Genomic DNA, 22,112 nt, shown 5'->3' with positions numbered 1-22,112 from the left:
ATCGTGTTTGGTCCCCAGAGAGCCCTCTCTCTTACTTTAGTAATGGCCCTTCTCTCTCTTATTGTCAAGGTCATCCTCTTTATTCTCAACATGAGTTCTGTGCAATAAAACTCAATGGTAATTCAACTATCATGGTCGTAAAGTGAACAACATGGTCGTTACGTTGAACCCATTGTCCTCAATAGACTTGTTTTGTCCAGATTTTGACCCAAAAAACTATTATAAAGGCTGGCTGCCAAGCACTCAAATTATGTGACCTCATGGGGAGGGAAAATCACAGCTGTCAGAACTTCAAATTTGGATCATAAGTACTTTTGAGGGAGCCTGTTGTAACTTTAAACGGTTGCTAAGCAACCTGCCTAAGTCAAGGGCAGCCCGTAAAGCAGTCTGGCTGAGGAATTCTGGGAACTGAAGTCCACAAGTCTTAAAATCGCCAAGTTTGGAGACCCCTGCCATAAAGAAATGAAAGATGAATGGTAACATCCAAACCAGGACGTCTTTCTACGCACAGGTAAGCGAAGGAGAGTTTTGGGTGACACCACAATGAGGGGTTTCCGGAAGTTTCGAACCATCTGTCTCCGAAGTAAATGGAAATATTGTGCCGGGGTGGTTGGATGGACCACAGACATATTTATGTGGTCACCATCGACCCCCTCTTCTGAGCTATCACACATCTGTGGAAAAAAGAAAACCACAACATTTCACACAAAGTGTAGCCCTAATTGGTTGACCAATTCTTTAAAACACTTTAAGACTTGTGGATTTCAACTCCAGAATTCTGGCTGAATTTTCCCAGACACACACACACACACACACACACACACACACCCACCCCAGATAGATTTCTGGCTTCTCCCAGGCTGGCTGAGGAATTCTGGGAGTCGAAGTCCACAAGTCTTAAAATGGCCAAGGTTGGAGACCCCTGCCTTAAAACCTGTCCTTCAAGGAGTTCAGTATACAAAACATAAACACAAGCATGGGAGATAAATTTAAGGAGGGTTTTCTTTGCAGGAGACACAGATTTGAAGGAAGATTATCACAAATTCTGGATGAAGTTGCATCTGGCTACCTGCAAGAATCGTTCAATCCTGCAAGAAGAATGTTCTGGGCCAGCCCCATCATAGCCGTGTGGAAGGAGAACCACCAATCCACTCTGCAGGAGCCACTTGGCTTCTCCTGTGGAGGAGAAATTACTCCATATCAAGAATGATACACTATCAAGGTCTACCAAATAACATACAGGCAGTCCTTGACTTACAACCAGTGCTTTTTTTGTAACTCACACATGTCATACAACCCGCCTTGCCTACTCTACAAGGTTTCATCCAAAAAAGGTGCCGGAACTCCGTTCTGAGCGTTCTATGAGAAAAAAAGCCCTGCTTACAACTATTTGTTTAGCTACCATTTGAACATCATCTGAACAACCCCCCCACCCCTTCCTTCTAGCACTGATGATGTTCCCTTGTTGGGTCATGAAACGTCTGCGAGAAAACAACCAAGCTCAGATAGCACCAAGGACTTCCCCCTCCCCCTTTTCTTCTTTTCTTCCTCTTCCCCCTCCTCATCTTCCTCCTCCTCCTCCCTGCTAACCCTCCTCCCTTCCAGCACTAATGATGTTCCCTAGTTGGGTCATGAAACATCTGCACGAAAACTACCAAGCTCAGAGAGCACCAAGGACCCCACAGTCCTCCTCCTCCCCCCTTCTAGTACTAATGATGTTCCCTAGTTGGGTCATGAAACATCTGCACGAAAACTACCAAGCTCAGAGAGCACCAAGGACCCCACAGTCCTCCTCCTCCCCCCTTCTAGTACTAATGATGTTCCCTAGTTGGGTCATGAAACATCTGCATGAAAACTACCAAGCTCAGAGAGCACCAAGGACCCCACAGTTCTCCTCCACCACAACTACCCAACTGGGCTTGGTAGTTTCCATGTGGACATTTCATGACCCAACATGGGAACATCATCGGTGCTAGAAGGGAGGAGGAGGAGGAGGAGGAGAACTGTGGGGTCCTTTTGTTCTCTCTGAGCTTGGTAGTTTCCTTGTAGATGTTCCCTTGTTGGGTCATGAAATGTCCACATGGAAACTACCAAGCCCAGAGAGCACCAAGAACCCCAGAGTTTCAACTCTGAACTGCAAAATCGTCTCCTTGGTCAGTGGTAAATGTATTTTCTATCAGAAGAGATATCCCAGTCTCACCTCCAGAGACGAATGTATCAAATATTATCTGAGCTCCGTTGAAGAAATCCCCAAACTGAGCCTCCCAAACGGGCAGCAGATTGGGGCTGTCGATACTCATTCCGTACTCAAAGCCGAGTACCGCTTCTTCCGACAGAGGGCTGTTGCTCACCTAAATGGGGAACGGGAGACACAGCGGAATGGGAAACGGCATATTTGCAGGAAATATTTATTTATTTATTTATTAATATTTCTATACTGCCCTTCTCCCGAAGGACTCAGGGCGGTGTACAGGGCAAGAATAAAACACAGAATTACAAAAGTTAAAAAGTAATTAAATAAATGCCCATTAAAAAACAGTTAATACATAATAAAAACCCCAATAAAATAACAGTAAAAACCCCACCAATCCCCCCTCAGGCCAGGCCGGCTTGTTCAAACAAGTATGTTTTTAGATCGCGGCGAAAGGAGCGAAGATCGGGCGCCGTCCGGAGCTCAACCGGTAGCTGATTCCATAGCTCCGGGGCGCCCACAGAGAAGGATCTCCCCCTGGGGGCCACCAATCGACATTCTCTGACCGGTGGCACCCTGAGGAGGCCCTCTCTGTGGGAACGCACAGGGCGGAGGGAAGTTGATGCCGGCAGCAAATATGCCTCTTTGGGCGTGCATTCTTAAAGCTAAATAATTGTGGAAGCTAATGGAGGAAGGGAGGGAGGGAGGGGGGGATAGATGGAGAAAGGAAAGAAAGAAGGAAGGTCAGAGATGAATGGATGGAAACTGATGGGTGGATTGAAGGAAGGACACGGATGGAAAGAAAGACGCGGATGGATGGACAGGCAGATGGACGGAGAATGATTGATTGAGGGATGGAATGGCATGGATGGAAGGAAGGATGGGAGGGAGGGAGGGAGGAAGGAAGGAAGGAAGGAAGGAAGCAAGCAAGCTTACTGAGAAAGAGTGAGGATTTAATCAGATATACATTTATCTGGAAGGTTCACATGAGACTTAAAACCTATATATATGAAATTTAATTCTCAGTCTCCCCATTGCTTTAATTCACATGTTCACCCTAGGAACAATGCTTCAATAACTGTGGTTTTCATGTGGGGTTTTAAGAATGTAACTCCTATATATGTCAAGGATGGAGTATAAGTATGAATCTCTTTATCTCTCTCTCTCTCTCTCTCTGTGTATGTGTGTTTGCGTATCATCTGAAACTTTGTAGAATGCAAGTTGTGTGAGGAGTGTGAAAAGCAAATTACAATACAACATTCTCCCTTTCTCTCACGGAGCGAGCTAACGTGTGATGACTTAGAAATAAATCCTTCCGGGTTAGGGAGTTTTGTTCCCTAAAATGTTCCTTTGGGAAGTGTTGTGAAGTCATCTCGGTTCAACCTTCCCTTCTCACCTCAAAGAAGCCCTTCTGATCTGCAGACATGTGGTTCAAAGGGATGTAGGTTTCTCCCGTCTCTTGACAAACCAGCATGGCATGCCTCTGGCTGAAGGTCCCTCGGCCGACGTCTTGCCCGCTCAGACGAATGTTAAAACCTCGGTGGAAAGCAAATCTATTGTGTGAATTGTTGACAATTGGAAATAATCGGGAGGTGGAAGACCTCGCTTCTTCCTAAGGACTTCCTTAAATTAAGGCTGTCTTTTAAAATTAATCTCAGGATCTGTGGTGCTTCTCCTTCTTGCTAAAATAAGTGTTTTGTCTATTTCTTTTAACCCCGGGTACTTCTAAATCTTTCCCCCCCACCTAAGTTCTCCTATTTATATGCCTATTTAATGCCAATACAGGGGGTCCTTGTTTAATGACTGCAGGTAGTCCTTGACTTACGACAACTGAGCCTGTTTCTGTTGTTAAGTGAGACATCTGGTAAGTGAGCTTTGCCTCATTTCACCGCTTTTCTTGATACAGCGGTTAAGTCAAATCACTTCAGCTGTTAAGTTAGTAACACGGTCGCTGAGTGGATCTGGCTTCCCAGATTTGCTTGTCAGGAAGTCGCAAAAGGCGATCACACGACTCCAGGATACTGCAATGGTCTTAAGTATGAGTCGGTTGCCAAGCACCTGAATTTTGATCATGTAACCCTGGGGATCCTCCAACGATTGTTAAGTGTGAAAAACGATCATAAGTCACTTTTTTCAGTGCCGTTGTTAACTCTGAATGGTCACTAAATGAACTGTTGTAAGCTGAGGACTCAGGCTGACCAGGCAGGAAATATGACCAGATGAGCTAATTCTACTTTATTGTGGAATACTACATCAACAGAATTTGGCAAATCTGAAAGTACGAATCTCGCGTTGTCTCTTTCACAGCTTGAGAAGTTCAGTCCATTAGGAGAGTGTGACAATTCCTTGGATAGCTGGACATCATGGATCACTACTGTCTTCTCTTTAGGTCAGGGGTAGGCAACCTTGGCTCTTTTATGACTTGTGGACTTCAACTCCCAGAATTCCTGAGCCAGCCACGCTGAGGGGAAAGGGAGAGGTTTCCAAGCTGAGCCATGCTGGCTCAGGAATTCTGGGAGTTGAAGTCCACGAGTCATAAAAGAGCCAAGGTTGCCTACCCCTGGCCTAGGTCTAGGCTGCTTTATGACTTGTGGACTTCAACTCCCAGAATTCCTGAGCCAGCCATGCTGGGGGAAAAGGGAGAGGTTTCTAAGCTGAGCCATGCTGGCTCAGGAATTCTGGGAGTTGAAGTCCACGAGTCATAAAAGAGCCAAGGTTGCCTACCCCTGCTCTAGGTTAAACCCTCTCCCTGCTTCCAACGGCTCCTCAGAAGGAACATGCTTCTTAATAATTGATATTAAATATCTATCTAGCTGGGATATATGGTGGACCAGCTACCCAGAAGTTGACAGGACACTAGCAAAACCAGATCAGAACTGAATCCATTTTTTGGGGTGGGGGGGTAATCTGGGTCTCTGGTTCTTCAGATTGCCTAATACTGGGGCTCGTCCCACCAACTGAATTTGGCAGGACACCGGAGTGAGATTAGTACTTTCCAAAGGGCTGGAAAGATGTTTAAGCTCTCCGCAAGTTGCATAAAGTTCTCGCTTCTAATTAACTTAACAATGCAATCACGAAGGATAAAATTGCCAAGCCCAGTTGTCTTTTTCATATACATTTTTCTGTTTATATTTATTTTCCTGGCTTAATAGCAGTTGCAGCATTTGTATGTTTAAAGACCTACCTTGACACAGCAGAGAGCCAAAAGCTAAGGCTTCAGCAGTGGCCCAGTCCAATTTTACTCCTTCTTGCATCTTCAGCACTCTTGACTGCAAACCCAATACAGAACAGAACAGGAACAGAACAGGAAGAGGAAGGAACAGGAGCAAGAACAGAACAGGAATGGAACAGGAACAGAACAGGAAAGGAACCGGAAAGGAACAGAATAGAATAGGAACAGAACAGAAATAAACAAAAATCATCATTTTGTTACTTCAACTTCTGAAAGGTTTAGAATTTTTCTGTTTAGTTTTTGTGGAAAAACTAAACCATAGCACATGACTGCAAGGTGGGGGAACAAGTGACATTGCACCCACAACTTCATTGTGTATTACACACACACTATAATCCGGGTACATAATCTCTGCCGTTTGCACTGTGAAGTAAGCTGCGTTGACTTGAATGGGACTTCCGTGCTCGAATGTAGCTCTAATTGCTTTCAAAGCTGGTCAGTTATAATAAATTGCCCTTGAAAAACCTGCTTATTTTTTTTAAAGCTAGTTCACTTTTAATACAAGGGCAATTGAAACAGACATTGTTCAAGGCGACTGAATATCTGTGGAGATGCTTTATTCACGCCTACTGTTTGCTCCTTCTTTTCATGCTGTTAGTTTAGACAAGCAACTTATTTTTTAATTTAATTTAATTTAATTTTTGCATTTATATACCGCCCTTTCCCTGAGGACTCAGGGCGGTTTACAGGGAGTTAAAAATCAAACATACAAAAGTTAAAAACCAAGTTAAAAAATTAAATCAACCCTGTACTATTAAAAACCCCAATTAAAATAATTTTCTCCTCAGCCTGGGCCCGAGAGCTCAAAGAGCCAGGTCTTCAGGCCCCGGCGGAATGATCGGAGGTCGGGGGCAGTCCTCAGCTCCACCGGCAGCTGGTTAATGATATTTTTAGGATAAACATAATGCCTAACATAACGTCTGCATGAAAGCCATAAAATTTAGGGCTGGGAAACACTCCAAACTCAAAGGCCAAAAGGTCCTTTGGCAGTGGTGGGATTCAAATACGTGAACAACCGGTTCTCGTGTGGATGCCATTTCCGGAAGTCCATTCTGGGCCTGGGCAACAAAAAAATTAGCTACCGGTTCTGCCGAAGTGGTGCGAACCGGATGAATCCCACCACTGGATGCCTATTACCATTTTATTATCTTTTGTATCTCCCAATCAGATCAAGCATCATTTGCCAAAATCTATCATCTGTTGGCTGATTTGATTTACACCCCGTCTGTCTGTTCTATTTCAGCTCTCCATGCTTAAGCCATCCCCTCCCGTTAGAAATTTCATTTCATGGAGAGATAAAGGAAATTTGGGTTACCTGAAAGTTAAATACTATGGATATTAAAGGTTACTTTGGAATACTGTAGTTAAAAATTGGTTAAAATTTTATAACAGGACATTGATTTGTCTATCGAGATCTATTAAGATACGTATAAGCAAAAAGAAAAAACTGTATTTATAAATGTGATAATGAATTTTTTTTTGCTGAATTTTGATATAATTAAGAAGTTATTAGTATAAATATGACGTAGCAAATGTAAAGGAAACCGAGAAGAAATATTTGATGGTGTAACCTGAGATACTCACTAATGATTGTATTACTGACCTATTGTTTAACCCAAATGTTATTCTTAACCCTATAAAATCTAATAAATTCTTTTTTAAAAAAAGAAATTTCATTCCATGGGTCATTTCTCCTTGAAAGGAAACAATTTCATGATTTTATTTCAGGCAATTAATTCCTGCTTCCTTACCCACCCTGGTTGCAATCCCCAGAGGGGCTAAATTTGAGCCAGCTTGCAAAGATGCCTTTTCAGTTCCCCAACATCAAGGAGGTCCACAGCCGTGTCTGTGCAAGGCAGTCCTCGACTTACGACCACAACGGAGCCCTAAATTTCTGTGGCTAAGGGAGACGGTTGCTCAGTGGGTTTTGCTCCCTTTTACGACCTCCCTTGCCACGGTTGTTCAGTGAATCACTGCGGTTAAGTTAGCGACACCGTTGTTAAGTGAATTCAGCTTCCCCCCATTGTCAGAAAGTCACAAAAGGGACACTGCGACCCTCATTTACGAGTCAGTTGACCGAATTTTGATCACGTTGTGGAAAATAACTGGAAGTAGCGAGGAAATTTATATATATATATATATATATATATATATATATAATTATTATTATTATTATTATTATTAATTCGGTTTATATACTGCCCTACTCCCAAAGGACTCAGGGCGGTTTACAAGGCAAAATTTAAAAACAATACAATATAAAATTAAAATAAAATTAAATTAAGTCTAGCCCCAAAAAATTAAAATCACAATTTAAAAACATTAAAACCCCTCAGTCCAGACCAGATAGCTCAAAGAGCCAGGTTTTTAGGTCCCGGCGAAATGAACAAAGGTCAGGGGCAGTCCGGAGTTCCGTTGGCAGTTGATTCCATAGGGCAGGCGCACCCACAGAGAACGCCCTCCCCCTGGGGATCGCCCGTCGGCAATCCTTGACCGGCGGCACCCTGAGGAGGCCCTCCCTGTGGGAGCGCACAGGACGATGGGAAATTGATATATATATGCTTTTAGTATTATCATGTAATCATATTTTGTATTTTATAATTATCATTTTATAATCAATTGCCTGAGTAGATGCTTTGAGTATATGGGGAAAAATACAAGCCTCAAGTGGAGGTCGGGGGGGGGGGGGAAAGAAGTTACCATGGGGCCAAGTGTGAGTCACCATCTAAGAATTGTTTTTAAGTACCTTCTGGTGCCTGGTACCCCTACTTGATCTGAGAGGTGTAGAAGATGGGAGACATCTCTCCTTTAGAATTGATAAGCATGTACATATATGGTCTGAGTAAACAGGATAGTGTAAGCAAACAGGGGCGGAGATAATGTATTCTGTTTAGGCGCTTCTGATAGATAAAGGTAAAGGTAAAGGTTCCCCCGCACATGCGTGCTAGTCGTTTCCGACTCTAGGAGCCAGTGCTCATCTCCGTTTCAAAGCCGAAGAGCCAGCGCTTGTCCGAGGACGTCTCCGTGGTCATGTGGCCGGCATGACTAGATACTAAAGGTGCACAGAACGCTGTTACCTTCCCACCGTAGTGGTCCCTATTTTTCTACTTGTATTTTTACGTGCTTTCGAACTGCTAGGTTGGCAGAAGCTGGGACGAGTAACAGGCACTCACTCTGCTACGCAGCACTCGGGATTTGACCTGCCAAACTGCCGATCTTCTGATCGACAAGCTCAGTGTCCTAACCCACTGAGCCACCGCGTCCCTTCTGATAGATAGCCTAAGCCAATGGGGCCATGGGGGAGGGAATGGGGCGTCGCGATAGGATGTATAATAATATGTGATTTTGAAATTTGGGGGTGTGGTTCAGAGCTTGGCTACATTGCATTGTTTGCCTTCCTGAATCCACCACGCTTTGCAAACTGTTACTTTTTAGACTTTTGTTGTGAAGCCTAATAAACTTCTTTTCTATTTGCAACTCAAACAGAGTGGATTTCAATTTGTGTCTATTTTTGTGTCTAACAACGTGACCGTGGGGGAGGCTGCAACGAAGGCAGGTGTGAAAAAACCGTCGCAAGTCACTTTTTCCCAGCGCCGTTGTTAACTTCGAGCAGTCACTAAATGAACTCTTCTTGTTCATACCCGTACTTAGCCGTACAGGTAATCCTCGACTTATAACCATTTGTTCAACGACTGTTCGAACTTACAATGGCACTGGAAAAAAGTGATTTGCTACTAGTCCTCACACTTACGACCATCGCAGTGTCCCCATCGTCATGTGAGCCAAATTCAGGTGTTTGGCTGCAGACATGTATTTATGACGTTTTCAGCATCCTGGGGTCTCTTGATTGGCATTTGTGACCTTCCCAGCAGGCTTCTGACAGGCAAAGTCAAAGGTGAAAGCTGGATTCGCTTGATGACCCTGTGATTCACTTAATAACCATAACAGAAAATAAGCCTAAAATCAGGCACGGCCCCTTTAGCCACCGTCTTGCTTAGCAGCAGAAATTTAGGCTCCAATTATATCCATAAGTTGAGGACTACCTGTGTCAAAAAAGTCTGGAAAATAGTTTCAAATGGCATCTTGACCTTTTTGTACCCTCCCTAAGGACGCCCCTGTGCAGGTAGTCCTCGACGTACGACAGTTGATTTAGTGACCATTCAAAGTTGCAACGGCATTGGGAAAAAATTGACTTATGACCGGTTTTCCCACTTATGACCGTTGCAGCATCCCCGCGGTCAGGTGACCACAATTCGGCTCTTATTTATGACGGTTGCAGTGTCCCGGGTTCACGTGATCCTCTTTTTACGACCTTCTGATAAGCGAAGTCAATGGGGAAGCCAGATTCACTTAACAACCGGGGTTACTAACTTATCAACTGCAGTGATTCACTTAACCACCGTGGCAAGAAAAGTCGTACAAGGGGGCAAAAATCACTCAACAAATGTCCAACTGAACAACGGAAATGGGGGGCTCAATTGCGTCGTACGTTGAGGACTACACCTACCATCTTCGGCATGTCTAAGAGCTGGATTTGAGGATCTCAAACCTGAGCATGCGTCTTCAGGATGTGGTTGTGTAGTTGCAATTCTTCAGGCACCTCCACTGACTTGAGCCCAACAAACTGGAGGAGTGGTCCAGGAACACCTGTGTCCCACGTTGTGACCCTCGGCGTGGGCTCCACCAGGCCGGTCCAGTGGGTCTGTAGATTAGGGCATGCAGGCGTGTACATAGCCATGGTGGAGAGATGTTCGTTGAGCTTTGAGTAATAGGAAGTTTTGATCTCGGATATCTCCTCCTTGGTTGTAAGTCCCTCTGCCACCAGGCCCTCTGCGTAGGTATCTGGGATGCTTTTCCTGGATCTAATCCGGGAAAATGAGATACAAAAATGCATGAAGTGAGCTTTTATTTCTCAACCTCAGCCATTTTAAGATGTGTGGACCTCAACTCCCAGAATTCCTAGCCAGCGTTTCTCAACCTCAGCCATTTTAAGATGTGTGGACCGCAACTCCCAGAATTCCTAGCCAGCGTTTCTCAACCTCAGCCATTTTCAGATGTGTGGACCTCAACTCCCAGAATTCCTAGCCAGCGTTTCTCAACCTCAGCCATTTTCAGATGTGTGGACCTCAACTCCCAGAATTCCTAGCCAGCGTTTCTCAACCTCAGCCATTTTCAGATGTGTGGACTTCAACTCCCAGAATTCCTAGCCAGCGTTTCTCAACCTCAGCCATTTTCAGATGTGTGGACCTCAACTCCCAGAATTCCTAGCCAGCGTTTCTCAACCTCAGCCATTTTAAGATGTGTGGACCGCAACTCCCAGAATTCCTAGCTAGCATTTCTCAACTTCAGCCATTTTCAGATGTGTGGACTTCAACTCCCAGAATTCCTAGCCAGCGTTTCTCAACCTCAGCCATTTTCAGATGTGTGGACCTCAACTCCCAGAATTCCTAGCCAGCGTTTCTCAACCTCAGCCATTTTCAGATGTGTGGACTTCAACTCCCAGAATTCCTAGCCAGCGTTTCTCAACCTCAGCCATTTTCAGATGTGTGGACCTCAACTCCCAGAATTCCTAGCCAGCGTTTCTCAACCTCAGCCATTTTAAGATGTGTGGACCTCAACTCCCAGAATTCCTAGCCAGAGTTTCTCAACCTCAGCCATTTTAAGGTGTGTGGACCTCAACTCCCAGAATTCCTAGCCAGCGTTTCTCAACCTTAGCCATTTTCAGATGAACTGTTTTAAGTTAAGTTGAGGACTACCTGTATAGAATGCTTATCATTTAATGTTTTTTTTTAAAAAACTGAGGGTAATATCTAAAATATTTCTAAAGTTAGGGTGCAAAATAAAGGAAAAATAAGGCTCAAGAAATAAATTTATAGTTAAGCAACGAGGCCAGAATTAGATGGCTTTGAAAGGGTTGGACTGGGCTACCAGGACCATCAAATATCTCTTTAAAAAGGTTAAATCATGCCCAGATTTTATTAAATTGAGACGTTTTGTTACTCATCCACGATTTAACCTTTTTAGATACTTTTGGCCTGAATGAGTCTTCATGTACGTATTGCAATACATTTTGGGGAGAAACCCCTGCAATTGATATGGCAAGAGTTGGTGCATTGCAATGACGCTCTGCCTAGCTTAAATTTTTCATTTTAACTGAAGAAGCTAATTAGATGAGTAATGAAAACGTCTCAAGTTTAATAAACTTTGGTCCAGTTGCCATGATTTATCCTTTTCATATACTTTTGGCCTGGATGATCGAGTCTTCATTTACAAGAGACCATCAAAATCATATTACCATCATATTACATATTACCATTATATTAAAAAAAAAGATGTTGAGACTTTGGAAAAAGCGCAAAGAAAAGCAACTAAGGGCCAGGAGGAAAAAAACAACATATGAAGAACAATTGCAGGATTTGGTTATGACTAGTCTAGAGAAAAGAACGATTGGGGGGACGTGATAGCGGTCTTCCAATATTTGAGAGGCTGCCCCAAAGAGGAGGGGGTCAACTTAGTCTCCGAAGCACCAGAAGGCAAGGCAACAAACAAAGGATGGAAACTAATCAAGGAGAGAAGCAACCTGGAATTAAGGAGAAACTTCCTAACGACGAGGACAATTAACCTTGTGCCTTCAGACGTTGTGGGTGCTCCATCACTGGAGGCTTTCAAAAAGAGACTGGACAACCATTTATCTGAAATGGTATAGGGTGTCCCGCTTGAGCCGAAGCTGGACTAGAACAGGGCTTTTCAACCAGTAGTACGGGTACCACCTGTGGTACATTGGCACCTGGCAGCTGGTACGTGACCATCCTAGAAAAGTGGTAGCGGGGGAGGGGAACGAGCTGAACAGCACCGCACAAGCCTGAGCGAGAGACGGCTGGAGCTGCAGGGCTGTCAGGGCTCAGCGGAAGCGCCAGGATCAGCGTTTCTTTGGGGCTGTCAGGGCTCAGCGGAAGCACCAGGATCAGCGCCAGGCTCCAGCTGGAGCTCGGTGCTGATCCCGGCACTTCAGCTGAGCCCAGAAGAAGCGCTGATCAGCTGGAATGTTGCAGCATCTCCAGGGTCTTGTGATTTACATTCAGATGCTTGGCGACTGATTCATATTTATGACGGTCACAGTGTCCCAGGGTCATGTGAAGTGACCAAAACCTGCTGCAACCACCCAGCAGACGGGGGGGGGGGAATAGAAACCAAACACCCCCCACCCCACCCCCGCTGCCAATCCTCAACAGAAATGCTCACAAGGAAAACCTTGGACGGGAGGAAGAGCGCCGCCGGGCAGGCAGGCAGGTGTCTTGCTCGGCTGTGGCTTGGGGGGCACTTTTTTCAGTGCCATTGTAACTTCGAACAGTCACCAAGCGAACTGTTGTAAGTCGAGGACTACCTGTACTTCCATTACTTTTTTTCCCTTTTTTTGGTCATTAGGTTTTTGACACCTTGCTAGGCGACTGGTGGTCCTCGGATGTTGCCCTATCCTAAAAGTGGTACAATGGGTGAAAAGGTTGAAAAGCCCTGGATTGGAAGACCTCCAAGGTCCCTTCTATTCTGATTGGTTGACATCTTACTTCCACCTACATGCAGGAATTGAAATCCAAGCATCCCCGACAGATGGGTCTCTCCCTTCTTCTCAAACACATCCAGTAAGGATGAACCCACCACCCTTTTGGGAGCTCCTTCTATTGTCAACAGCTCTTCCGGCTGGAACTAAGCACTACCTGATTATTTTATACATGGTGGGGTTGGTGAAAGAGGGCTCATCGAGTTCATTGTGACCCCACTGCCGATAGCAGAGCAGGTCCACAATCACATCCTTCCGGAAAAGTCGCTGGTACTCCACCGCCAGCCGTGCAGCTCGGAGGACTTCCTCCGGGTCGTCTCCATTCACGTGGATAACAGCACAGCCGACTATCTTACCTAAAACGGGGAGACGCAGAGAAGAGGGTGAAGATGTCACCAGAGAGGACTCCGTGAAAGAGAAGAATTCTCTAGGAATGTATGGTCCATTTTTTTGCCGGGGGGGGGGGGAGTTCCATCTTTTCAATACCAGAAGGATGAAAGAAACAAAGCAATTTTCAAAATCAAGCGTAACCACTGCAAAAGGGTTCTAGGTGGGACAGACATACATACCGATATCGCTACAGTACAAAGAGGACCTTCCTCGCTCGGCTGGGGTGGTGTAGCCCAGTTGGTTATTAACGATGAGGTGAATGCTTCCCCCTATTCTAAAATGGGGCAGATTGGAAAGGGTAAAAGTTTCTGGAACTATGCCTTGGCCAGAGAATGAAGCATCTCCGTGAACCTGCATTGCAGAGAAAAATGCCACCAGTCATAAAATTGATTGCGACCAGCCTTCTTCCAAGGAGACTATTTGTGTGGGGAAAGAAAAATGTGGTACCGCTATATTTTAACCCGAGGAGCTCCAATTTAAAAGAAAATCTTCTCTGTATAATGAGCCAACTGGATACAGTAGTCCTTGAGTTACGACTGTTCATTAATTAATTGATTAATTAATTAATTAATTATTGGGACTTATATGCCGCCCTATCTCCCGAAGGACTCAGGGCGGCTAACAACAATAAAATACAATAATACAAAAGTTAAAAAGAAATTAAATTAATAGCCCCAGTAGAATAAATTGAAATTAAAATTAAGTTAAAAATTAAAAACATAATTAAAATCCCTGTCAGTCCAGGCCAGCCTGATGGAAAAGGAGTGTTTTGAGGCCGCGGCGAAAGGACCGGAGATCCGGGGCCATCCGAAGCTCAAGGGGGAGTTGGTTCCATAGGGCTGGCACTCCCACAGAGAAGGCCCTCCCCCTGGGGGTCGCCAGCCGACATTGTCTAGCCGACGGCACCCTGAGGAGGCCCTCTCTGTGTGAGCGCACTGGGCGATGGACCGTTCAGAGTTACAACGGCACTGGAAAAAAGTGACTTATGGCCGCTCTTCACGCTTACGACTGCTGCAGCCTCCCCGTGGTCATGTGATCAAAACTGAGATGCTTGGCAACTGACTCGTACTTATGTCTGTTGCAGAGCCCCGGATCGTATGATCCCCTTTCGCGACCTTCTGACAAGCCAAGTCAGTGGGGAAGCCAGATTCGTTTAACAGCCACGTTACTAACTTAACGACCGCAGTGGTTCACTTCACAATTGTGGCAAGAAAGTTCGTAAAATGGGATGAAGTTCACTTAACTGTCTCATTTAGCAACATAAATTGTGGTCATAAGTTCAAGGGCTACCTGTAATCTGTTTGCTCAGTTCTGAATGATCAGGATTGATCCACTTTGGGGGCGGCATGCTCCCAAATGCAGCTGCCGAAGAATAACTTGGAGAGAAGGGCTGGTTTACAGTTTCTTTTCTTTTTCTTTATTAAGCAAATTTATAGTTTAGAATTGGAGGAGGCCTGCAGACTTTCTCACCCTTCCTTCTCTAAAGTAGGAAGATCACAGATAAAGCCTAACAGTTGAGCATCTTCCAAAAGGTTGCTTTCAAACTAGTTCCAGCAATTTAAAATGTCTGGCGAAGCACAGAGCATCAATTGCCTCCGTTATCATTTTAACCATCAGCAAAGCAACGTAATTGGTTTAATTCATCTGACAACCCTTCCTCTGTCTCTCATGAGCAAAGGCAAGACCAGGCAGAGCCTAGCTTTCCTAACGGCTCCAGTCTTTTACGCCCTTAAGGCACAGTTGGCTCAGGAGCTTTAGATGATTATCTCCCTTCTACCCATCTCACGCTCCCCGTTTTCAACATACCTGCAGACAAATGACTTTATCTCCTGGCTGGGCCGAACTGGCTAAGGAGTAATCCCCATCCAGCAACGTTTGCTGTCTCCCTCTGGTTTTGCCAACCGCCACGGGGTTGATGGCTTCGAGGTGCGAAGGGTTCGGCAACAAGATGGCGTGAATTGGGCGGTGAGACCCGAAGTCCAGATCCACTGAGGCCGTGAGATGGGAGAGGACGTCTCCGATGGCAGGCGACTTCTCCGGGAATTCGCTCAAGCCTTGCATTTTGCGGAACATCAGCTTCGCAGGAAAGCAAGACAACGACACGTAAATCACCTCTGCAATTTTGAATTAAGGAAAAACGGCGAGAGTTTGGCAAGCATTTGCCCAAACGGCTTTTCCTCCCATCCTTGGAGGTTCGGCTGTAAGCAAGGCTCTTCTGCTCTTTCTGCACCTCTTTTCTGGTTTTTGAGGCCTGGCTCTCCTTCCTTCTGAACTTCTTCCATGACAGCTGTTATCTTTTCTAAGGATAGGCGTACCAAATCTGCTTGACCCAACTTTAAATCTGACCTGTGGAAGTTGTAGCTATCACGTGACCTGGCCTTAGAGGGGTTCATTCAGTGGTGGAATGCAGCCAGTTCGCACCACTTCGGCAGAACCGGTAGCTAATTTCTTTTGTTGCCCAGGCCCAGAATGGCGGCATCCACGCAGAGAACCGGTTGTTCACGTATTTGAATCTCACCACTGGATTCATCCTTACTGAACACTATCTCACAACATCATTGTGCAATTTAGCAATAGCAGAAATTGCACTTACACTTATTTACCCTTTCACAGTGCTTCACAGCCCTCTCTAAGCAGTTTACGGTCAGCATATTGTCCTCAACAATCTGGGTGCTTATTTTACCGACCTCAGAAGGATGGAAAGATGAGTCAAAGTGCATTCTAACCCCTGCACCACCAGGAATAGAATAGAATAGAATAGAATAGAATGGAATGGAAAGGAATGGAATGGAATGGAACGGAATAGAATATGGAATATGGAATATGGAATATGGAATATGGAATATGGAATATGGAATAGAATGGAATGGAATGGAGTGGAGTGGAACGGAACATGGAACATGGAACATGGAACATGGAACAGAATAGAATAGAATAGAATAGAATAGAATAGAATAGAATAGAATAGGAATAGGAATGCAATGCAATGCACCTTTATTGTCAAAGTACAACCATGTATACATTGAGATTGGCTGAGCCTCTCTTCGTACCCCACCCACCCCAACTCACAGTGACAACAAACGCACCTTCTTGTTACACCATGTGAGCTAACTGCACAACATGGAATGGAACGGAATAGAACTTAGACTTACCGTTTCACGCTGCTTTATAGCCCCTCTGTAAGCAGTTTACAGTCAACATATTTACCTCAACAATCTGGGTGCTCATTTTACTGACCTCGGAAGGATGGAAGGCTGAATCAACTTTGAGCCGGTCAGGATCAAACTCCTGGCAGTCAGCAGAATTAGCCTGCAATACTTCATTCTACCCACAGCGCCACCACAGCTCTTTATTTATTCCCAAAATATAGTACTACAAGCTGTCCACAAATCATCCCAAAGGTGCTTTTTCAAGAGTCAACTGGACTTTCTAGGTTTCTCCTTGAAGACGTTTCACTTCTCATCCAAGAAGCTTCTTCAGCTCTTCTTGGATGACAAGCGAAACGACTTCAAGGAAAAACCAAGAAAGTCCAGTTGGCTCTTGAAAAAGCATCTTTGGGACAACCATCACCTGGATGACAGAATCTCCATTGACACGTCCACAAATCATAACTTGCTACCCATTAGAGATGGGCTGAACGCAAAGCTAAACAAGTTGTGACATGGAGACATGATGTACAAACCTGAACTAAGAAGCTTCGATGGGCCCCAAACATGAGCTTCAAAGCCAACAGGGAAAGCAGAGATAATTTCAACAACACTTCTTTTTTTTCCAGGGACTTAATTTAATTTACTTTATTTAGTGATGTTCTCATTGTCTATGGCTCCAAAAGAACCAAAAGAATCTTGATTACTGCCCTGACACCTGGTAAAGCAATTTCTAGGTGACTTCTGTACACAAACCCAGAGAATTATATTACTACTACTACTACTACTACTACTACTACTATTATTATTATTATTATTATTATTATTATTATTATTATTATTATTATTATTATTATTATTATTATTATTATTTTATTTGCCGCTCATGTCACCCAAGGACTAATCTAGTTGGCTTACAACAATTTAAAATGAAGACATAAAAAGAAAGTTTAAGCAAAGTGAAAGTAAAGTCATAAAAAAATAATAGAACAATAAAATACATCAAGAAAATACATCAATAAGACTGACCAGCTAGGTTATTTATTTCTTAGAGATATTTCTAAGATGACTGAAGTTTGAGTCACGGCAATGGACTTATTTTCCTTGTTAGTTTGAGACAGAATAACAGAGCTGGAAGGGACCTTGGAGGTCTTATAGTCCAGCCCTCTGCTCAGGCAGGAAACCCTACACCATTCTGAACAACTGACTATCCAATTTCTTCTTAAAAACCTCCAGTGAGGAAGCACCCACAACCTCTAGAGACAGGCTGTTCCACTGATTAATTGTTCTGTCAGGAAATTTCTCCTTAGTTCTAGGTTGCTTCTCTCCTTGATTAGTTTCTTGTCCTACCTTGAGGTGCTTTGGAAAAGGAATTGATCCCCTCTTTTTTGTGGCAGCCCCTCAAATATTGGAACACTGCTATCATGTCACTTCTAGTCTTCTTTTCATTAAACTAGATATACCCAATTCCTTCAACCATTCTTCATATGTTTTAGCCCAGGGCTCTTCAAACTTGGCCCTTTTATGACTTGTGGACTTCAACTCCCAGAATTCCCCAGCCAGCGTGCCCAGCTGAGGAATTCTGGGAGTTGAAGTCCACACGTCACAAGAGGGCCAAGTTTTGAATACCCCTGGTTCAGCCTCTGGCCCCCTAATCATCTTTGTTGCTCTTCTCGGCACTCTTTCCAGACTCTCAACATCTTTTTTACCTCAGGGCGACCAAAGTTAGATGCAATATTCCAAATGTAGTCTTAGTAAGGCACTATAAAGCGGCATTTAACACTTCACGAGATCTTGATTCTATCGTTCCACTGCTCATCTAAGCAGGTCCGTCAGTCAGAGGTGCTTGGATGGGCAGCGAAACATCTCACGCAAGAAAAATACATTCAGTTGCCGTGACTCAATCTTCAGACAATTTTACGTGGATGACAGAGAATCTGCGTCGACGTATTTCTTAAGATGAGTTCTGGATGGCCCAGATCAGCTCCCAAGGTCACCAAGAGGATAATCTTGCCAACACAAATCATTCACGAAACTTTGTCGTCCCACCTCAAACTTAAGCCAGCCTGGAGGAAATTGTTTAAAAACCCGTTCCTTCCCTTACCTCGGGGGGAAAGTGAAGAAGACCTGTGAGGAGATTAAGTCTTCCCCGATGAGGCATCCCAAGAACGATGTCTGTCACTCCGCTATACGAGCACATCTTCAATAGTTCATGGAAGAATCCCATCATGCTCTCGGCACCTTCGCCGCCATAGCGTTTCACCGTGGCAAACTTGGTGGCTAAGAAGCGATCAAATTCCTGTGGAAGATAAAATGTTGGAGTTGTGGATTCCATTTGCTTTATTACTTACCCCGAGCTTTTAATACAGGTCGTCCTCGACTTACGAAAGTTCATTTAGCAACCATTCAAAGTGACGACGGCACTGGAAAAAGGGACTTGTGACCGTTTTTCACACTTACGACCGTTGCAGCATCCACCCCTGGTCACGTGATCAAAACTCATGATGCAATTGACTCATATTTATGACGGCTGCGATGTCCCTGGGGTCATGTGATCACTTTTTTGCGACCAGCAAAATCAATGAGGAAAGCCAGATTCACTTAATAACCGTGTTACTAACTTAACAACTGCAGTGATTCACCTCACAACTGTGGCAAGAAAGGTCATAAAGTGGGGCAAAACTCACTGAAAAATATGTCTCGCTTAGCAACAGAAATTTTGGGCTCAATTGCGGTCCTAAGTCGAGGACCACCTGTGTTCACTGCTGAAAATGAATACCTGCAGCCTATCAGCTGTCAATTTGAAAATAAAATAATAAAAATAGCATAGACTGAATAAAGTCTAAGAGTAGTTGCTGTAAGTCTCTTTCTCCCCTCTTTAAATCTAATCCTATATACAATTACACGATGTCTCACATTTATACTAGCCTGGTTACAGATAACAAATACTATCCGTAGGACACTCAACCTTAATATGCTCTGTGGAAATCAGGTGTTTTTTCTGACCAACGTCCTTAGTTCCTCCTCATTATGGAGATATTTATTCACTGGACTTTGTACGCTGTTCCCTCAGTCACCAACAGGTCAGAATGAAAACACAGTGGGCTAATTTGAATCTCAAACAAACTTTTGGGGCTTATCTTCTGCATTTCTATAATAAGGCTTAGATCAGCACGGACTATTTATTTTGTTCTACAAACACCAAGATATATATATTTGTTTTCTTCCTACGCTCAACTGTACAATCCATTACAATTTGAGTAATGGATATTGTCAGAGCATCTCTTATTGCGCTGAGATAACCCAGGAGTAAACACAGTAAACAGTGGTCTATATTAAATGGTGGTTTATCTTACATTATCTACAATATCATACACCTGGAACAATATACATACATGTGGTAATACAGCAAACTCCAACATACAGCAGTTACAGCAGGAAACGGACGAGACACACACCAGCAAAAGCCTTCCCTTTTATACTCAGGCTCTTAAATAGACACAGACCCTGCTGAATCATTCCTATCATTGCATCATCCACCTTATATTCTATTACATCATTACATAAGCTATTTAGCTATTAAATTATTACCCTGACAGATATTTTTCTTCTTCCAGTGAGGCTTCAAATCAACACAATAAAGTCCCTGGAAAATACATTAGTGTCTCTATTAGCCAATAAGGAATGCTTGACTTACAGGCACAATTGAGCCCAAGATTTATGTTGCTAAGGGAGACATTTGTTAAGTGGGTTTTGCCGCACTTTATGACTTTCCTTATCACATCCCTGCTAAATTAGCTACCCGGTCGTTAAGTGAATCTGGATCCCCCCATTAACTTTACTGAAGGTGGCAAAAGGGGATCACAAGGCCCCAGGACATTGCAACTGTCTTAAGTATGAACCAGTGGCTAATTCTGAATTTTGATCACGCGACCGTGGGGATGCTGCAAAGGTGGTAAGTGTGAAAAACTGTCAATAAGTCCCTTTTTTCAGTCATTATAACTTTGAACGGTCACCAAACTGTTGTAAGTCGAGGACTAACTGTACTTGAATACATATAACTTTGCAAGGACAGATACTATGGTAGCTCTAGCCAGTGGTGGGATTCAGCCAGTTCGCATCACTTCGACAGAACTAGTACCTATGTTTTTGTTGCCCAGGCCCAGAATGGACTTCTGGAAGCGGCATCCATGCAGAGAACCGGTTGTTCACATATTTGAATCCCACCACTGGCTCTAGCACACCTTTAAAACCCTGACTCCAACAAGACATAGCCTTCCCTACAAAGAGACTTCATGTACAAATCAGGTAGTTTCACAGAATGAGGCTATCAATTAAATTAAGTCAAGGTAAAAAAAAATGCCCTTCAAAATATCAGTTGCATTTATTACAGGTAGTCCTTGAGTTACAACCATGATTGGGACCAGTTGCTAAGCAACGAGCTTGTTAAATGAAACACGCCTGATTTAACTGCCTTTTTTTTGTCATGGTCGTTAAGCAAATCACTGCGTTTGTTGAGGGAATCATGAGGTTGTTAAGTGAATCTGGCTTCCCCCACTGACTTTGCTTGTTGGAAAACAGCTGGGAAGGTCGCAAATGGAGATCATGTGACCACGGGATGTTGCAACCATCATAAACAGAAACTGGTTGAGATTCAAAGACGCTGAGACTCTGGAAAGAGTGCATAGAAGAGCAACAAAGATGATTAAGGAGTTGGAGGCTAAAACATATAAGGAACGGTTGCTGGAATTGGATTTGTCTAGTCTAGTGACAAGAAGGACGAGGGGGGATAAGATAGCAGTGTTCCAATATCTCAGGGGCTGCCCCAAAGAAGAGGGAGTCAAGCTATTCTCCAAAGCACCAAGACAGGACAAGAAGCAACGGATGGAAACTAACCAAAGAGAGAAGCAACCTAGAACTAAGGAGAAATTTCCTGACAGAACAATTAACTAGTGGAACAACCTGCCTCCAAAAAGTTGTGGGTGCTCCAACACTGGAGGTTTTTAAAAAGAGATTGGACAACCATTTGTCTGGATAGTAAAGGGGCAGGGGTAGGCAACCTTGGCTCTTTTGTGACTCGTGGATTTCAATTCCCAGAATTCCTGAGCCAGCCACGCTGAGGGGAAAGGGAGAGGTTTCCAAGCTGAGCCATGCTGGCTCAGGAATTCTGGGAGTTGAAGTCCACGAGTCATAAAAGAGCCAAGGTTGCCTACCCTGGTATAGGGTTTCCTTCCAACTGTGTTACATAGTACAGTACAGTACAATACAATACAATACAATAATATATGTGGAGACTCTGGAAAGAGTGCAGAGAAGAGCGACAAAGATGATCAGGGGACTGGAGGCTAAAACATACGAAGAACGGTTGCAGGAATTGGGTATGTCTAATTCAGGGGAAAAAAAGACTAGGTCTGACATGATAGCAGTGTTCCAATATTTGAGGGGCTTACACAAAGAACAGGGGGTTGACCTATTCTCCAGAGCACCTGAAAGCGGGACAAGAAGTAATGGATGGAAACTAATCAAGGAGAGAAACAACTTAGAATTAAGGAGAAATTTCTTGACAGTTAGAACAGTTAACCAGTGGAACAACCT

The 22,112-nt window shown here is 44.0% G+C and overlaps 1 protein-coding gene across 2 annotated transcripts in view; it reads right to left on the bottom strand.

Annotated features, from left to right (window-relative positions):
• The window catches only part of DHTKD1 (dehydrogenase E1 and transketolase domain containing 1), a 31,843-nt gene that overhangs the window by 6,613 nt on the left and 3,118 nt on the right, over window positions 1–22,112 (bottom strand). For both annotated transcript variants that reach the window (XR_014026953.1, XM_081331366.1), the window contains exons 4-13: window positions 18,622–18,816; window positions 15,178–15,447; window positions 13,551–13,722; window positions 13,139–13,337; window positions 9,973–10,285; window positions 5,376–5,460; window positions 3,588–3,727; window positions 2,201–2,351; window positions 1,070–1,176; window positions 510–674 (exon numbers count right to left, since the gene is read on the bottom strand). Coding sequence is in view for 1 of the 2 variants with exons in the window: in XM_081331366.1 (XP_081187492.1) it covers window positions 510–674; window positions 1,070–1,176; window positions 2,201–2,351; window positions 3,588–3,727; window positions 5,376–5,460; window positions 9,973–10,285; window positions 13,139–13,337; window positions 13,551–13,722; window positions 15,178–15,447; window positions 18,622–18,816 (1,797 nt within the window). In the remaining variant the exon portion in view is untranslated. The remainder of the gene's footprint in view (window positions 1–509; window positions 675–1,069; window positions 1,177–2,200; window positions 2,352–3,587; window positions 3,728–5,375; window positions 5,461–9,972; window positions 10,286–13,138; window positions 13,338–13,550; window positions 13,723–15,177; window positions 15,448–18,621; window positions 18,817–22,112) is intronic.

Source organism: Vipera berus (genome assembly GCF_964194415.1).
Source record: "Vipera berus genome assembly, chromosome: 6".
Lineage (NCBI taxonomy): Eukaryota > Metazoa > Chordata > Lepidosauria > Squamata > Viperidae > Vipera > Vipera berus.
Note: the sequence above shows the minus strand (reverse complement) of the source record. Positions and strands in the feature narration are given on the sequence as shown.